Source organism: Athene noctua, chromosome 10 (genome assembly GCF_965140245.1).
Source record: "Athene noctua chromosome 10, bAthNoc1.hap1.1, whole genome shotgun sequence".
In the NCBI taxonomy this organism is placed as follows: domain Eukaryota; kingdom Metazoa; phylum Chordata; class Aves; order Strigiformes; family Strigidae; genus Athene; species Athene noctua.
The window spans coordinates 17,184,530-17,202,533 of record NC_134046.1 but is presented as its reverse complement, the minus strand read 5'-3'; the positions used below and the strand labels follow the sequence as shown (position 1 = coordinate 17,202,533).

General features: G+C 43.5%; 1 protein-coding gene across 1 annotated transcript in view; it reads left to right on the top strand.

Moving 5' to 3' along the window:
• Positions 1-18,004, top strand: part of DNAH1 (dynein axonemal heavy chain 1) — a 71,900-nt gene that overhangs the window by 14,329 nt on the left and 39,567 nt on the right. The window contains 16 exon segments of the mRNA XM_074913820.1: positions 172-397; positions 1,042-1,161; positions 1,967-2,049; positions 3,495-3,636; positions 4,717-4,872; positions 5,868-6,066; positions 7,924-8,177; positions 9,081-9,293; positions 11,010-11,174; positions 11,873-11,994; positions 12,549-12,654; positions 13,759-13,938; positions 14,590-14,730; positions 15,369-15,532; positions 16,023-16,136; positions 16,759-16,947. Of these exon segments, the coding sequence (XP_074769921.1) occupies positions 172-397; positions 1,042-1,161; positions 1,967-2,049; positions 3,495-3,636; positions 4,717-4,872; positions 5,868-6,066; positions 7,924-8,177; positions 9,081-9,293; positions 11,010-11,174; positions 11,873-11,994; positions 12,549-12,654; positions 13,759-13,938; positions 14,590-14,730; positions 15,369-15,532; positions 16,023-16,136; positions 16,759-16,947 (2,574 nt within the window).

Sequence of the window (18,004 nt, the reverse complement as noted above, 5' to 3'; positions counted from 1 at the left end):
GTTGTATACATTTGAATAGATGCATGTTTTAATAACAGTAAACATACTCATTATTAATTTAATGTCTTGATCCTTTGGGTAGACACGTCTGAACATCCTGCAGACAGCCTCAATGATGAAATAATCTTAAGGTCTACATTAGCTTTTTTTTGTTATTGTTTTTATTTACAGAGACTACAAAGAGCAATGTCCACCTGCCCAGGAGGTGATGAGAATAGTAAACATGCACTTCTCTGAAAAGGAGAACCTGGACAACACTCTACCTAGCTCAGTTGTCATCGGGCCTTTCCATGTCAGTGTAGAAGGTGTTAAGCAAAATCTGTCCAAAAAATACAAAGCGCTTGCCTCTTCCATGTTGGACATACTGGCTAAAAGCCTCCATTTGCAGGTGGAGAATGTAAGTTACCCAGTTTAATAGATTATCTGGTAGTGTCTTGTATTGTCCTTCTGCTTTTGAAGTTGCTGTGTTTGTGAAATGGCCAAAAGACAGCAACTGAGGCCACATTAATGAGGACATTTTAAAGATTGCATTGGAGCAATTATTTAAAAAAACAGCTAGAAGGGAGATATGCAGACTCAACCAAATCAAGTACTAAATATACTTAATAAATTATGTGCCTGAAAGCTGTATCTCTTGAGATGAAATTTTTCAAGACCTTGCCATCTTATAAAAAATGTGTTGGTGGATTGAAAAGATCTGCCAGTACACAACTGGAAGGTCCTTCTGCTTGGTCTGAGGATAACTGGAATATAGACAATTGCATCTGCCAGAGGGTTGTGTAAATCTGTCATTGTCATCATTTCAACTACATACCTGTGGTTCCTCTTCCTCTTTTTTTGGCAGTCTCATTTCATTTCAGCTCAAATGAGATGGATGGAAAAAGACTGTGGAAAGGAAAAGACAGAACAGGACTGTTTACTCACCTCTTTAGAAGACCACCTTTAGAATGGGAAATGGGTGGATCATGGCAGGTTTTCCAGTTTACTCATTAACAATTAATGACTTTTTGATGGTCTTCTCTCTGCTGTGTCCTCCTGCAGATCTGTGATGCATATAAAACCATCAGCTGCAAAATGCATGAGAAACCAAACAGTATTGAGGAGCTGGCTGAGCTGCGGGAGTGGATGAAGGCAGTCCCCGAGCAGCTGGCTGTGCAGAAGGTAGGGCATGCTCTCCTTATGGACAGGAGACAGCTAAGGGAAGCAAGGAGGGAATTTTTCAATGCAATGTGTGGTGTCTCAGGAGCAGAACTCCAATTTTTTTGCTTGGATGTCTTGTCTTTGCATACAATGCCGTAAGATTCCTGGTTTTGTATTTTTTGTAATTCCTAAGATTTGTATTTTTAGATACACTTATCATGAATTTAAATATCTATACAAAACAAAATAACAGTTAAAAATCTTGCCTAAAAGACTTTTGTATGTTTTTTGCTACCTTCATGATCCATTCTGCATTTGTGTACCGAGTAGCTGTCTTCTAAAAATGAGTGTTGCTTTCAAGAAAATATTTCTGCTACCAAATCTTCATATTGCTGTTAATGTATTTCTTCTAATAAGACATTCTAGTGCCTAGTTATTTCAAAGTTATATTGAATTGTAGGTCTTCTCCCAGATGAACAAATGGGGAACAAAGGCATCAAGCTGTAAGCTGACTTGTCCGTGCCAAGGAAAGAACCTGGAGGATAACCCAAACCACTCAATTTCTGTCCAGCACTTTATCCACTAGGTCACACTTCTTTTCATTCATGTAGAACAGAGGGTGGTGATGGCGTGATCGTTCGCAGAACAAGGGGTTGTAAATCCATTCCCACTGCTCACACAGCAGAGAAGCAGCCTACATCACATTAAGCTTGTGTGACTAACGCCCTTCAAAGGCACCTCATGAAAATGAGGTACACACCAGAGAGTTGGAATCAGTATGGTCTAAAGGTGTCTATTTTTTGTCTCTTTCTCTCACCCTGTGCAGGAACTGATTCGTGAAGTCATGGAAGATTACAAGGTCATGGAGGAATTCCTTTACAATCTTACCGAAGAAGATTTCAATGACAAGTGAGCACAAGGCATTTCTCCCTCTGTCAAAGTGGGACATTTTGCAGCAATTACCATTTTCAGTGCTTCAGGGGCTATGTGTCTATCAAGGGCTCCAGCAGAACTTTTAAGTGCCTCTTGGGCTGTATAAGCATTGAATTCTTGAATGAAGTTTATAGAGAAGAAGCATGGGTTCATGCTGCCTTCTGTCCTGGGGCAAGGCAAACCGGTAGCTATTAACCTGTTTAATGCATTAAATTTCTTTTTTCTTATTTTTTCGGAGACGTTTGCAAGGTCTCAAAGTGCACAGTTTAGTCTGTGTCTGAAGCCGAATGAACACTTCCAAGGTAGGAACACTCCCAGGGTTTTCTTAGGACTAGGAAGGAACATGAACCCTGTATTATTACTGCATTTCTTTTCCATGCAGTCTCCTCAGCTTTATCTTTGGCTATATTATTCAGATTGGGACCTGACTATGCCCCAGTAACAGAGTCAGCTCACAAACACAGCTACCCAGCATCTAAAGTCAGCTCAGCCCTGGAAGCACCTTTCTCTCATATGACATGGATTTGGTCCAGTGTGTCTGCAATGTGAGGGAGTCTCTGCAGCGTGCTCCTAAAACTAAAAACATGGGATGCACAGTGCAAAAAACCCACAGAAGCTGCAGAAAAGCAGCTCAGCTCTAGGACAGCTTAGCACAGATGCAGCTCTGCCCACTGACCAGATCTGGCACATGCAGGACTTGTAGGAGATCCCTACATCTCCAGGTGCTGGGAGGGGTGTGACCTGGGCCTAACGCTGTAAAGCTCACATCTGGCATTGCACACAAGCTAACAAGTCCAAGTGCAGTAATGGGTGGGCTACGGCTGAGCAAGACCCAAGAAGCCTGCCTCGACACGAGCAGCCGCTTTGTGCAGCCTTTCCTGTACCTGCACTGCACTCCCCAGGGCACTTTGCAGAAGCCTTGCTATCCAGGGCTTTGCTGTATCTGGGTTACCCTGGCCCCTCACTGCCCTGCTTAACAGGAGTCTGGCTTTTTCAGTAGCACTGAAAAGCCACAAGCCAAGACTCTGACCCCATTTTTTTCAGTTCCTTGTGAATATATTCAAAGACAGACATTCCCTCTGGATGCCAACTGTTATTTTGCTGTCTCCTAGCTTTTCAGCAGCATATGATTCGTTCCTTTTAAAAAGGCCCTCCACTTCTCCCCAGCCCTTTCGATTTGAATAGCCTAGTCACAAGGACTGCATATCAACAAGAAAAGCTGAAAAAAAATGTTTTGTTGAAACCACATGTGTTTCTGTTGTAAAGCTGCCTTGTTTGGTGGGAGTTGGATTTGTCATTATGTTATTTTCAGTATTTCAAACATATGCTCAAAAAGCTTCTCTCTCTCTCTCCTCTTTTTTTTTTTTTTTTTTTTTTTTTTTTTGATTTGTTTGTTTGTTTGTTATATCATGTGAGTGCAGGTGGGCTGCAAGTTACTGGCCACTGAAGATAACTATGCAAACTGAGTCCATTCGGCTCCAGCACCTGGAGGATGAAGACAAATTTCGCAAAATCCAGGCCATGGATCAGAATGGCTTTCAAGACAAACTGGAGGAGATGCAGGTATTAAGCCACTGACAGTAAACTATCCAGAGAAAGGGGCCTTGAAGCTCTTGTGGTCAGCCAGGTGGGAAACTTTCAGATGAGATTTTAGTCAGAGGAGTTTTTTGATCAGTGTATTGTTGGACAAAAAATTATCAACCCCCACCCCCATTTTTTTATTGGAAGTTGGGCTTTGGGTTAAGCGTGTTTTTTTGTGTGAAGGACAATATTTGCAGAAATACTGATTTTTCACTGAGAAGGTGTTCATTGAGATAACAATATTCCAGTTCTCGGTGCTTGGGCAACCCATGCACCTCCTTTTTCTTTCTTGTGGGCTCAGTTCTCTGCAGAGCATCTTCCATGATGCACTGCCATCAGGCAGGAAAATACAGCATCCAGTCATGGAACTCATCTTGCATGAAAGACTCTGAAACAGAAGCAGAGTTTTGGAGCTGAGTTACCTCTGGTTTCTGCTGAAACAGTCTGGTTTTTATTTTTCACCAAAAGCTCTTAAATACAGAAAAACATGCCATTGTGGAAAGGCTGTAATCAGTCACCTAGATGATTTTGGAAATAGCCTCCCAAAATGATAATACCCCAAACCTGGATTAGAAAAGAAAAGCAAACAAAAAACCCAAACCAAACAAGCAAACAAAACCAAGCCACCAAAACAAAAAAGAAGAGTTATTAGAGAAGCTCTGGACATGTGTTTTAAACAATTCTTGGAAACAAATTGAGTGACCTAGTAGAGCTATCATTTTCACTTCACTGATTCTGTAACTAATGACAGTGTAAATTCAGAAGCAAGAAATTTGGGCACAGACTTATTGCTTCTACTCTTCGGGGATTAACTATTGTCACAAAGACGAAAAGCAGCTGGTCATCATATTTGCACTTTCAACCACCTGACCAGTGGTTATTGCTTCTCCTCACCATTTTCAATGTGGTCTAAACAGAAGCGGAATTGCCTTGGGGGAGATGAAATTGGGAGCATAAAAATCTTGCCTTTGAATATAACAGAGAGCACACCAGGAAGCTGAGATCTCCAGAGGCAGCACTCGTCTTCAGAGCCACATGTCATGCCTGCCTTTTCTCTTCCAGCTGACTGTAGGTGGATTTTCCATCCAGGCGGATGTTAACCAAGCTCTTGAGTTGGCTAACAAAGCAAGGGAGGTCAGAAAACAGCTGAAGGAGCTTCAGAATTTGGCAATTATCTACAACAACAGGGAAAGAATCTTCGGGATGAAAGTTACTAATGTAAGTGTCAGGTCCTGTACCTATAGGACCCTAATTTTTGTTGGGCCTTCTAGGTGGTAGGTAGAGCAAACAATGACACGCAGTCCCTCAGGAAGGAATCTTTCATGCTCTTCTGGTTTGCCTGATGAACGGCCCTGTGGTCCTGTAGGGTGACTACACTGCTCCATCACTCTCTCCACTGTGCTGCAGAAGACCTGGTCCTAGGTGAATGTGGAAGGCTGCTCATGGCCTGATGTTGCCTCTTCTGTGAGAGACTTCGGGTGCCCACACTCAGATCTGAGTGATGTTAATGAGGAGGAATTGATTGGGGAACGTCTTGAAGCAGCAGTTAAGATGCATCAATTTCTGTAAGGCTGTTACTGCAGTTATATAGATGTGAGTAAGAGTGGTTGCACAGTGGTGTGCAGGCAGCTGGCTGGGCTTGGACCCTAGCATGTTCTCCTAAGGCAACAGTTCATATAGCTGCAAAGACTCATTTTGCCTGTAGCTGTTCAGCTGCCAATGAATCATCATTCACGTCCAGCCTTGTCTGGCTGCAGAGCAGAAGTGGAGCTCATGGGATCCTTTCCTACCTCTCCCTCTATGGTTACTTCTCCTTCACTGTAAGGAGCCAAGTTTTGATACGATGTGCAGTGTGTGCTTTCATTGATTGTGTGTGGACTACCCATCAAAATCTCCTCATTCTGCAGCAGACCATTTGAAGATGCAAGTGGAAAGAGTGCTTTCCATGCCAGACACATGGTTCAGGCACAGCTCCACTGGATACATTTTGGCCTGAACATGTAAAGCCCAGCTCTGCTAGTTGCTCTCCCTTGGAATCTATGCTGTGGTCCCAGGAGAAAGTAGTCTAGTACATTCTCTTGAAGTCCATGTTTTCTCATTGCTTGCTTGAGATTCAAAAACCATTTGTGCCTTTTTTAGCCTTTTGACATGCAAGCTGTAGTCTAGAGGAGAATACACTTGTTGCTTATGCTTGCTTTTTCTTTTTTCCAAAGTACAGTAAGCTATCCAGGATGGTTAAGGACTTCCAACCCTACTATGATCTCTGGACTACAGTGTCAGACTGGATGCAGTGGTATGAGAGCTGGATGAATGATCCTCTCATGGAAATTGAGGCTGAGCAGCTAGAAAAGAATGTCAGTGACTCTTTTAAGACAATGCAGAGATGCGTGAAGCAGTTCAAGGATTCACCAGGTAGACACACGGTCAGGGGAATGGAAATTGGTACATATCAGCATTTTGATGTGAGGCATGTCACAGAGTGCTCTGAACAGGGATTATCAGGATGTCATGGATGTGTTGTGTGTATTAGAGCCAGCTGAGAAAATGCTAACAAAGTTATTTTCCACATTTTTTTCTGGAACTATGATGATTCACATATAGATGCTAGTTTGCTGCTTGAAGTACCACTTTGGCATGGAAATAATCAGGCTGCAGATGCCTTTTATACCTAATTCCCAAGACAGTACTGAAATAAAAGCCACGCTCTCATGTTGCAGTTAATATTTACTCATTTATATAAAGTAAAATAATCCAGACTAGTCACAGAGATTTACTGTGTAGCCCAGTGGCTAGACACGTGGGTTTAAGGCCTTACACAAGTCAGGCAGCACGGGAACTTGAATCTGGGTCTTCCAGGTGCTGTTTTCTTGGCTGATCTTTTCTCTACTGGCCACTGAATTTAATGGAAAGCCAGAAGAGATCTTGATTTTGTTATGCATAAAATGAAATTGTAAAATCTGGAAATTATCTGTGGAATGTAAAACCATTCCTGCCTGAATGTGTATGAAGTTTAGGTGATCGCATCCAGCCCTTGCAATTTGCCTGAAGGCCTTTTAATCATGGCTCCTAGTAAAGCTGGAATTGAGACTGCAGTTGTAGCTTAGCTTCCCATTCCATGATTCTCTGAGATGCATTGGTCATTCTTTAGAGCTAATTCTAAAATCTCCTGCCAGATGGCTTAGATTGAAATATATTTTACAGTGGGAGATTTTTGATTCATCCTTTTTAACTTGAACTCACTCTTAAACAATGCCATGAATCAGCCCCAATGGAGGAGGTGATGAGTGGATGCGTGAGTAACTATGAGTCATTATGGTAAACAGAAATACTAAGAATACCTGCTCATATTCATTGCAATATTCCTTGGCACCTGGTAAAATATATGCTTCGTCCTTGAGTCTGCCTTGTCTTTGCATACCACCCAGCAGGGAGTGCGAGGTGGTCATATCCTTGCTGTGAGTGTGCAGTGTGACCACACAGGGTGCAATAAAAGAAGGCACATGCTGTAGCCAGATTCTGGAAAGAAAGCGAGCCCCATGTTCTTTGCCTGTCCATTGCTTTACTTGCAGTAGCACAAGCTGAAAAAGGGCAGGATGTGAACAGTGCAGAGGCATGGGCTTCCAGGATGCTCCCAGAGAGCAATCGCTTTTCCTTGACTTTGTCCTTCCTGTGAGGCAGAAGTACCTTTGGCTCTAGCATGGCCATAGGCTGTCAGGGCCTCTCTTGCATGCTTTCCATTTCCATAGCTGGCTGTGATCCTAGCCTGCTTCTAGCTCCTATGTATTGTGTCCATCTTCTATTTAGGAAGGCTGGAGCCTGGTGTGAGATAACCTGCAACCCAATCTTTTTAAGGCAGTGAAGGTCTTGGAACAATAACCAGAGCTTCTGAAATATCTATTGACAGATGGCGCTTCATCATGCTTGGGCCCATATTAAGGAGTTAAACTTGTTCGCTTCTCATCTTCTGGTGAGCTCTCGGCTAAGACACACTTCTGCTCAGCATGGATTTACCTGTAACAGACTTTTGGCTAAGAGGCAGGTCTCCTTCTGGGAGCAGGCTTGAATCCTTCCTTAGCAGCCGTGTAGAGAGAGGCGTTGTGTCCCCATGACTTCAACCTGCATTTTCCACTGCTCTCTCCTGCTGCTTACCTACCCCATACCATGTGTCTACAAGGACATTAGGCTTTAGACAACTTCTAGGAAGTTCCTTAAGGCAACTTCCTCACACACTGTTGTTGCTGATGTTCTTCTGTTTTTTCTTCCTGAAAGCCTGCCAGGGTGTGGCAATGGAGTTTCGAGACAAAACTGAGGAATTCAAACTATACGTCCCCTTAATACAAGGGCTGCGCAATCCTGGTATGAGAAGCCGGCACTGGGAGATGCTGTCGGAAAATATTAACATCGATGTCAAGCTAGAACCCAGTCTGACAGTTGGTCGCTGCTTGGACATGAACCTGCTGGACCATATGGAGAGCATTACCAAAGTAGCTGAGATAGCTGGCAAGGAACACGCCATTGAGCATGTGAGGAGAGAGGGACTTGCTGTGTCTTTGGGTGCTTCTCAGATACGTTTCTGTTGAGCAGGCAGTCACTGCCTTGGGTGATGTTCCTCTTGTCCCAAAGCATTAGACACATTCTGCAGCACAAGTAAAAATGCTGCTGCCCTTACAGAGGGGATCAGTGGCCGCACAATGGAGTTCACACATTAGAAGAAGCCATTTCGCCTCACGCAGAATTTCAGTTGTAGCATAACAGTGTTGCCTGGTGGTTATGCTGCTCCACTGGTTGAGTCTCACACTTCACTGTGGGATTAGTTAAGTTAAAATAAATTGATTGTCTGCATTCTGCCATTGAGACATTAAGTCAGGGAGGTTAGCTGTGACTGGAAACAGAGGTGGCGAATGCTTTAACACAGTAAACATTCAGGGAAGACGTGCTGGCTCTGGAGATTCGTAGGTTAGATAGTCCTTCAGCTTCAGTTCACCAATTTGGATGTGACCTAAGATGGTCTTGATTGAAAGTCATTACCCTCTGGCAGCTTTCATTCTCTGAAATCTCAGGCAAATTCCCAACAGATAGCTATCCTTTTCACAAAGCCATTGTTAACCATAATCATTAATAGGCACGTTGCTGACAGCCTCTGTACATCTAGTAGCATAAATTGGCCTGGAGATGAAATTGCCCTTTTTTCCCCTCAAGGTGTTCCTTTCAGGACAGTGTTGAAGTGTTGAGTCCATGGACAATGCAGAGAAAAAGTGCTGTTGCTGAGTGTATCATGCATTAAATACACAGCTGCATTTTCCAGTGGAATCCAAGAGCAAAAATCTATCACTGACTAGAGAGGGGCATTAAGAGAGTTGTGGAAGCTGGGATAACCATTGCACAGGTTGTATCTGAAAATTAAATTGCTTGTCCCTCTGTTTCAGGCACTCAACAAGATAAAGAGTGAATGGAACGCTGTTTTATTTACTGTTATGCCTTACAAAGACACAGATACCTTTATTCTGAAAAACACCGATGAAGCATCTCAGCTCCTAGATGATCACATTGTCATGATTCAGAGCATGTCCTTCTCACCATTCAAGAAACCTTTTGAGGAAAGGATGAACACGTGGGAAAATAAGCTGAAGATGACACAGGTATTGGTTTCTTACCCACACACACATGTGGTGAAGGCACGCAGCTGGGCTGTGCTGCCATGCTTGAATATGGACACTGTGCAGTTGCTGCTAGGGAACTGGGAGAACAACTATCATCGGTCATTAGGAAGGAAGAGGGCTTGTCAAAGCCCTCTGACTCTAGTAAAAGAGGGGATAAACTCAGAGCCTTATTCTGCAAACAAACAGCGGTGATGGCATTCCAGCTCTTTTGCTTCCTACTGCAACACTTTTTGGTGGGGCCAGAACTCTCCCATTTCTGTGAGTAGTCCTGCTGGCATCTCTAATCATATTATACTAAGTGGACCTTACAGATTTTTACAGGCCTGTGAAATCCATGCTAATCATTCACATCTCGGTGTAGGAAAGCATGTGGAAGACTGCCAGCACTTCTTCATCAAACCAGAGCCTGAATGCTCAGCACTCAGCAGGACTCAGCCAGCAGAACAGCATTTTGCTGCAAGAGAAAAAGTCCAATACAAGTATCTGTCTGAAGAACTCTGTGTAAATGCTGGTGTTTGATGCATGGCAGCACTGTTATCTGTTACTCATAACTACCTTATTCTGTTTATTGGTGCTTACCATCTGGGTGTGCTTGGGCCATGGGCTGCCAGAATGCTATCCTTGTCTCATGAGGATACTGAAATGCCCTAAGGCAGTAGGTGACATGGGGAAATTCAGTTATCTACAGTCTAGTTTTGGCTGCGATGTTGCCTGTGTTTTCAGCCTGCCTTTCCTACCCCTTCTTTTGGTTGCATTCATTCTTGTCACTGAAGGCCCATGAATCCACTGCTGGTAAGTGACTTATCAGGGTTAGCTGATGGAATATGACAAACAATACAAAAGTAATACGTTGTCTGTATTACTAGAAAAACCAACCTCTTGCTAGGTCAAGTGGCTGCCTGTGCTCAGGGAATGGTAGATTGCTCTGTGGTGACTAAGGCAGTCTGAAAGGGAGTCAAACACTTCAGTTGCTTTGCAGTGTTGGGCAGATTTCTCCTACCTTCCAATCTCCCATGCCTGAAAACAGAGGAAGAGGCTGTTCTTGCAATCTGATTCTCTTGTTCCCTCGAATGCCTGACAAACAGGGTTTTCTGTCTGATGTCTAACTTAAATGTTTAGCTCTTCATTCATTCTCTTAATACAGAGTGTTGTTTAAAGATCTTTTCATGGATTATTCTGTAGGCAAGGCTGTGGCTTGAGGTACATCAGGCAGGAGAGAGGATATGACAGAATTGCAGAGTCTGGCATATTTTGTCATTCTTCTACCCCAGAAAGGCACATTTCATAAAATAAAACCCCCATCTTACTGTGTGCTCACATTGTGCTATCTTCTGTAAAGTACATAGGCAGTAGCCACAGAAATTTGACCTAGCACCACAAAGACCCTTTGAGATCTAGTGTTGGCTTACACATAGTTCTAAACTACCCTCATTAAACTAATGGGTGTTGATTCTGATGCCTGCTGACAACAGTTAGCAAAGGGGATTGCTAAAAAATTGTTAATTATTTGGGAAGGAAATTCCAGCTCCTGACGCTGCAGGTAGATTTTAGAATTGTGGAAGTTCTAACTGCAACATTACCTCTTTTTTCTTTCTTTTTTTTTTCTTTAAACCCATTCTGGTGCACAGTTTGAATGGTTTTGTTGAACAGGTTCGTAATGTGGTGTCCTGACATGCTTTTCTTGCTTCCCACTAGGATGTCCTAGAGGAATGGCTGAACTGCCAGCGCTCTTGGCTCTACTTGGAGCCCATCTTTAGGTCAGAGGACATCAAAATACAGCTCCCATTGGAAAACCAGCGGTACCAGACCATGGATAGGGACTGGAGGAACATCATGAAGAATGCTAATGAAAACCCTGAGGTGTGTGCCTTGATGAAAGGCAGTGCAGGCAGCCAAACTCCTTGGAGCTGTGCTTAGACAAGGACTGCCTTTGAGTTGTTGTTTTTGTAATGGTGTGGGCATGAGCAGTACTGTATAAACCATGGAACCTTGCTCAGGGTGGTGTGCTAGTTTTCTTCTCTTGGAACTTGGCCTTTTGTTCTGGTGTCCAAATGGACAGAGTCATTCCATGTGATGCCTTGCACCAAGCTGTCCACCCCACAAGATGCCTTCTCCTCAGCCCACAGACTCCCTATCTCCTATGACTCTTGCAACCAGCCCTGCTGTAATCGTAACTCCTTTGATTCCTCCTCAAGACTGACTCTTTAAATTGTATAGAGCTTATATTGTTTTCATCTGTTTCTGTGTTCTGGTAGCAGTGCTCTGCACTCTTCTGTTCTCCAGGCTGCACTTCCCAGGACTCCATCACCACTTGTATTCCTTGTTACAAATGTTGGTATTTAGGGGAACCCAGAAATGTGCTTGTCACATCCGTAAGCACTGTTTCCCCTCCTTGCCCACAAAGCTCACACTTCTCCAGCTCTCTGTGACAGTACTCCTGTGAATGAGTCATTTAAATCCTATCAGTAACATCACTGGGCAACCCAATTATCTCCACTGCCTTATCTGCCACATGCTCAGAATACTGATGCTTCCTCTGTTCTCCATTCTGTTTATAGGTGATTTCTTTGTGCCCTGATCCTATGCTACTGGAGAACCTGCGAAAATGTAACAAACTACTTGAACTTGTGCAGAAAGGGCTGAGTGAATATCTGGAGACAAAAAGAGGCGCTTTTCCCAGGTAACCCCAAATTTCAGTGGGCTGGATCACACTCCCTGGCTCAGAAAATATGAAAGGAGAGACTCACTCCAGTTCACTCTGCCAAGAAAGAGCAAAACAATCTAAGCTTAAGATATTGTCATGAGACTGCAAACATAAGCAGGGCTGTGCCTTTCAATGCTGCCATCTGATGGGGAGAAAACAGGCAGACACAAATGCTGTGAGTTAAGGGCAGTCTGATAACATCACTGCATATCTGTGCCTCATGATTTGTCTAGAAATGATGGGGTAAAATGAAAACGTCCATGTAACTTTATCCCTTATTCCTGAAGGAATACCTCTATTCTTTGATACTCATTTAAACCCACTTTGCATGGGAACAACTGACTTGTGCAGATGGAGAGGTCTGTCTCTGGCTGGACTGTAGCTGCTACTCTCCTACACAAATACAAAGAGATCAGTGAGCAGTCAGAAACAGTGTCTCTAGCAATAGGCTTGTTCCTCATGTTGCTAGGACTCAGCCCTGATGCTACAGTAAAGAGAGCCTCCCCTGACGCCCCACTCTGTGTTTCTAGGTTCTACTTCCTTTCAGATGATGAGTTGCTGGAGATACTATCTCAGACAAAAGACCCCACTGCTGTACAACCTCACCTCCACAAATGCTTTGAGAACATTGCACAGGTAAGCAAAGCAAGCACCGGGTGGCTTGGCCCACCTCTGGGGAGCTGGTGTCATGGGACCTTGGAGGCATGCTGAGATCTGGAGGAGTGTTCACATTCTGCTGTGTGGAAATATACCTCCTGAGGACTTGTAACTGTATGGTATGTAGGCACTGCAAGGTGCTGCCTGCCCTGGAGGGGATTCAAGCAACCTCACTTTAGACATTTCAAAGCCAGACATCTGCCTATGAACTGGGCACCTTCAATTGCATTTTAGACAATGAGGGGAAAATAGACATCTGCAAAGGGCAACTTACAGAAACTCACTTAGATACCCATCTTAGGAGGAGAGACGCTCCCTCTGGAGATGCCTGTCCATCCTACCATGGAGGCTAAGAGAAGTAGTTCAGACTTAGCTGTCCACGCACAGGCATTTGATTAGGATGGAATTCTGCTCTTGCTGACAGCCTCAGAAGGGACAAGGAGTGAACAAGCTTGAACTGAATTAAGTTTCTGCCTTCATCCCTCCTTAGGAACTAGGATTAACCTGGCTATTTTTCCTCTTTATTATTCCTAATAGACTTCAGACTCCATGGCTAGTCACAGCTCACACCACCACAATACTCAGACACTGAAACCAATCTCCTAGTCATTAGCTTGGGAAAATAGAAAGGAAATTGAACTGGAAACCTGGTGCAAAGCCATTAGAATAAATAACGGGACTTTCAGTGATATGCTGGGGCATTAGAGAAGCTGTTAAAATTTTACTCTTAAAACCAGGCACTGTGACCTCAAGGGAAATGATTTGAATCTACAGAATTGAACAGGAATCAAGGGTTTGAATCCTAGACAAGAAATGAGGAAAGTTCATCCTACCTGTAATTTGACTTGTTTCACTCATGTTAAACCCGTAATGTGAATCTCTTGTTTTCATACAGTCATCCTCCATTTTTTGAAGAGGTCATTTTGCACATCTGTCGCACACTTTATTATCACTATTGACAAGTTTGGCACCATATTTTTAGTGAGCATACACTGCTGCAGCCTGACTGTCCGTCAGTGGCAGAAAGGCAGGGATAGAGAGGAAATACTCCATTCACATCTCCTGTTGCACTTCTTTCATTAGCTACGGTTCCAGGAGGACCTGCAGATCACACACATGTACTCTGCTGAAGGAGAAGAGGTGAAGCTGTTTGTTCCCATCTATCCCACTGACAGTGTGGAGGACTGGTTGCTAGAAGTTGAGAAATCCATGAAGGCCAGTGTACGAGACAACATAGAAAGATCAATTGGTGTTTATCCAGAGGTAAGAGTTTTATCACAGAATGGCAGGTCTCTGATGTCTTGGTTCCAGACTTGCCATAAAGGTCACCAGTGATGGGGCTGATGAATTTGTGATATTCTGCTAGTTTTAAAATACAGCCTTTAATCCAACCGTGCGTGGGTCAGGTGCAAAATGCACAGTTGAGCAAGCATCTAATGGTCCAGAAGAATGCAAACCCTGCACACTCACTTATCAGCCACAGAACACTTCCCAATGTCATAGAACAACCTGTATGAATCCATTTCTATTCCTGTCTCCAGACAACTTCCTCTTTATAAGGATCTACCCTCTTTGTCTTCTTCAGCTCTCATGTCTCACACACGGTGCTACGGACTGCATCAGGGACTGCATCTTGGCTCTGGTTTTTGTGTAAAAGCTATGCTGGTAGAAAATCTAAACTTTGATTTGTTTAGGTCTAGGGAGGGAGAAAGGCTGAAGAAACAAAAGGCCTCAGGTATTTCTACTGCTGTTTTCTACTCAGTCTGAAAATTTGAAACTAGAAAGGTTAGAACAGGCTAGAGGAGGGGAAACATTCTTTTTTGTCTCAGATTCATCTCAGAGCAGGGAAAAGTAGACATTTTTTAAAAATCATTGTCTTGCCACCTTTTTGTTTGTTTGGTTTTATTCTTAAAGACTCCACATACTACATGGGTCTTGCAGTGGCCTGGCCAAGTCATCATTGCTGGCTACCAGATTTTCTGGACACAGGAAGTGGCTGAAGCTCTGGAAGCTGGAGATTTGTCCAGCAGGCTTTTCCCACAGCTGAGTACTCAGGTATGAAAATGAATGTAAGGGTGAGGTTTTCCCAGATGGAGACTTTTCAATTATCAGACCTTAGATGACTTATAAATACAGCCAGGACAATACTGTAGGAGAAACAGAGACACAGTCCTGCACAGCAGAGCTCAAAACCAGGTAAAAAACCAGGTTCTTAGCACCTTAATCATTAGGATATTTGTCATCATAAACCTCAAATAGTGTACAGGACTGATAGTACGATCATGACCTGAAGACAGAAAGAACAGAAAGAAGGTGAAAGATAACTTCTCCAGGATAACCCAAGAAGTCAAAGGTGGAGGGGAACTGAAGTGATCGATGGTAGAAATCAAGGTGAAACTGCATCCTTCGTATCTGTAATCACACTTAATACTTGGAGATATTAGCACTGGGCCTCATGATAGTTCTAACTCTTGTCACCTGAACGTGGTAATGCTGTAGGCAAAAGTCAGGTCTGAGCCAGTCCTGAGCAGCATTTGCTTTCTGAGTACTCATTTGTATCTCTGGCAAGAAAAGAGGCTGGACACAGCCTGTTATCTGGACTTAGCATGCCATAAATTTGATTGCATTGTGTTAGTACAGCCTGGGTCTCTGGGATATGGATTGCTTCAGAGTACTTTCTTTTCCTTACCCAGCTGGGCAATTTGGTTGCCTTGGTCCGTGGAAAATTGTCCAAGATGCAGCGAGCAGTGCTGTCAGCTCTTATTGTGATTGAGGTCCATGCCAAGGATGTTGCAGCAAAGCTGATTGAGGAGAATGTGACAAGCATGAATGATTTTGAGTGGATCTCCCAGCTCAGGTAGAGACCATAGCTGTTGAACCTCACCTGGCCTCCCTGGCCAGTCTTCATTCTCCTCCCCATCAGCCATGGCAAATAGAAACAAGAGTTAGTGTAGTCTGTAATCAGTATTTCTGAGTCACCTCTAACATCCCTATGAGGAGTGGGATTGAAGTCTTCTAAGGATGCCAGTTCTGAGGCATCTGATACAGAATGAGTTTTGATGGCAGCCACTTTGGCAATATAGACTAGTCCTTACCATGGTGTTTCACAGCCTCACTGTGAAAGGGCATGCTTCTGCCCAGGGAGTGCGACGCTTGATATAACACCTAGTTTCAGGTCCCGTGAGAACTCCTGTCCACTCTGTTGTGTTATTTATCCTTTCTTCTCTTGAGGGGGAAATCCCTCGACATTCAGGTCTCTAAACCTACAGGCTGTAGTCTTGTGAGCTGCTGCATTGTCTGTGCCAGCCAGTGTTTATCTTTCTGATGTCATGTTCACTCATCATTAGATACTACTGGACAAGGGGGAACTTGTACATCAGGGCAGTCAATGCTGAATTTATCTATGGCTATGAGTATCTGGGGAACACTGGCCGTCTGGTTATCACACCCCTCACTGACAGGTAAGGAGATTGTTTTTCTGGGTAATAATTGTTTCTTTTTATTTTTTTTTTCTGGATGAACAAGCCTCATTGAGGATTAAACCAAGGATCTGACCATGCTAGTCTTACTGCTTAATGTATGTAAATGGAAACCATTTGTACAGTAAAGTTGTAAAGTAACCTGAGACGAGGGCATAAGAGCACCCTGGCATTGGCTTTACTGTATTCCTAGGGATCAGTGCTCAGACTGATTGCTTTCACTCTCCTAATTCTTAATGTAGTGCTCTGACTCATATAAAATGCCCACCTGATAGCTAAGGAGCTCTTGTACAAACCAGTAGATAGGGGCATCCAATAGTCTAGAATATGCAGCAGCAATAATAGTTTTACCCTTTTGTAACTGTCCTTTTTCTGGAGAGTGAATTTGTAGCCAGTGGCAGAAGGATTTATCCATGCAGGCCCCTATGAATACTAATCAAGGCCACATAGCTAACTCCTTTGCAGAATGATGCATATTTAAGCAGTTCCACAGAATAATAAAGGATGGATTCCTACTTGTCTCCAGCTGGATAGATCATATGTCTCCCTTACTGCAATCAGTAGTAGAAATGCTTTTCATCATCTGGTCTCTTCTTTGTTGTAGGTGTTATCTGACACTTACAGGAGCTCTGCACCTGAAATTTGGAGGAGCACCTGCAGGACCAGCAGGAACAGGCAAAACAGAAACAACAAAAGACCTGGGCAAAGCACTAGCAATCCAAACTGTAGTGTTCAACTGCTCTGACCAGCTTGACTTTATGGCAATGGGAAAGTTTTTCAAGGGACTAGCCAGGTAAAAAGAAATGCAGCATGTCATTATCAAAAAGTAGGTAGAATACAGGGTTTTCTGGCCACTGGGAACTGGTGGGTATTTTTCATATCAGCCCAGAAGAACAACCGAAACCCTAGTAAGGGGGTTACTGTGTTCCAGAATGAGCAAAGTTACAAAATTCCTGCCAGAAGAAGGGACAGTTGAGCCAATCTAAAAAAAAAAAAAAAAGATAAAAAGAGATCCTGTTCATTTAAGGCAACTTTAAAATGTTTTGCACCAAGCCACTATGCGCTAATCCACCTGTGCAAATGTTTGCAGCTCTGGCCTTTGTTTTAATATCATACACATTGGACTGAGATTCAGCCCACAAGCTGCTTAATCTTAAGAAGGAGAGAATCTGCTGAGTGCATCCAAAATTGAGCAGCCAAGAGAGACCTCTCTAAGCCCTGAGGGATCCTCTCAGAGAAGCTTCTCTCTTCTCTACATTTCAAACAAAGCTTTTCCAATTAGTCTGTTGCACACTGGTGAATCTGAATTAGTTACTCCAACAAAAGCTGATACTCTTTTCTCAGATGTTTTCTTTGTAAGTAATTTAGCTTCTTTCTTAAACCATGCCTTGTGGGAAGATCACCTTCCTCATATACATGCTTCCAGCTTTATACATAGTCTTCCAAGCTCTGAAAAATGGACTTAAGAGATAGCTGAATTATATCTGCTACACCTATAGCTCAGGTACAAAACAGGAATTCAACATGATACCTCTCCAAAGCCCAAATCTGTAACATTCAGAATTAGTCCCAGGCTGTAGGATCAGATGTTGCCATGGCCATGCAGGGACCATGGACCTTCTTACTCATCACATGGCCTAGGATGCGTAGTTGTGGTGAGGGGCTACAGCCCCTTCTGCTGTCCCAGTACGTTGTGGCTGTGTCACTACCTGCTGTAGGACGTTAGAGGCCTTATAGGTTCACTTCTTGTCTCTGTGCTGCCTCCCCACTATGTGAATTTCTAGACCTAGCTGAACGTTTGACTGCAAGTTTGCTCCTGTGTGATGTTCCTGACTCCCCTCGTTTTTCCT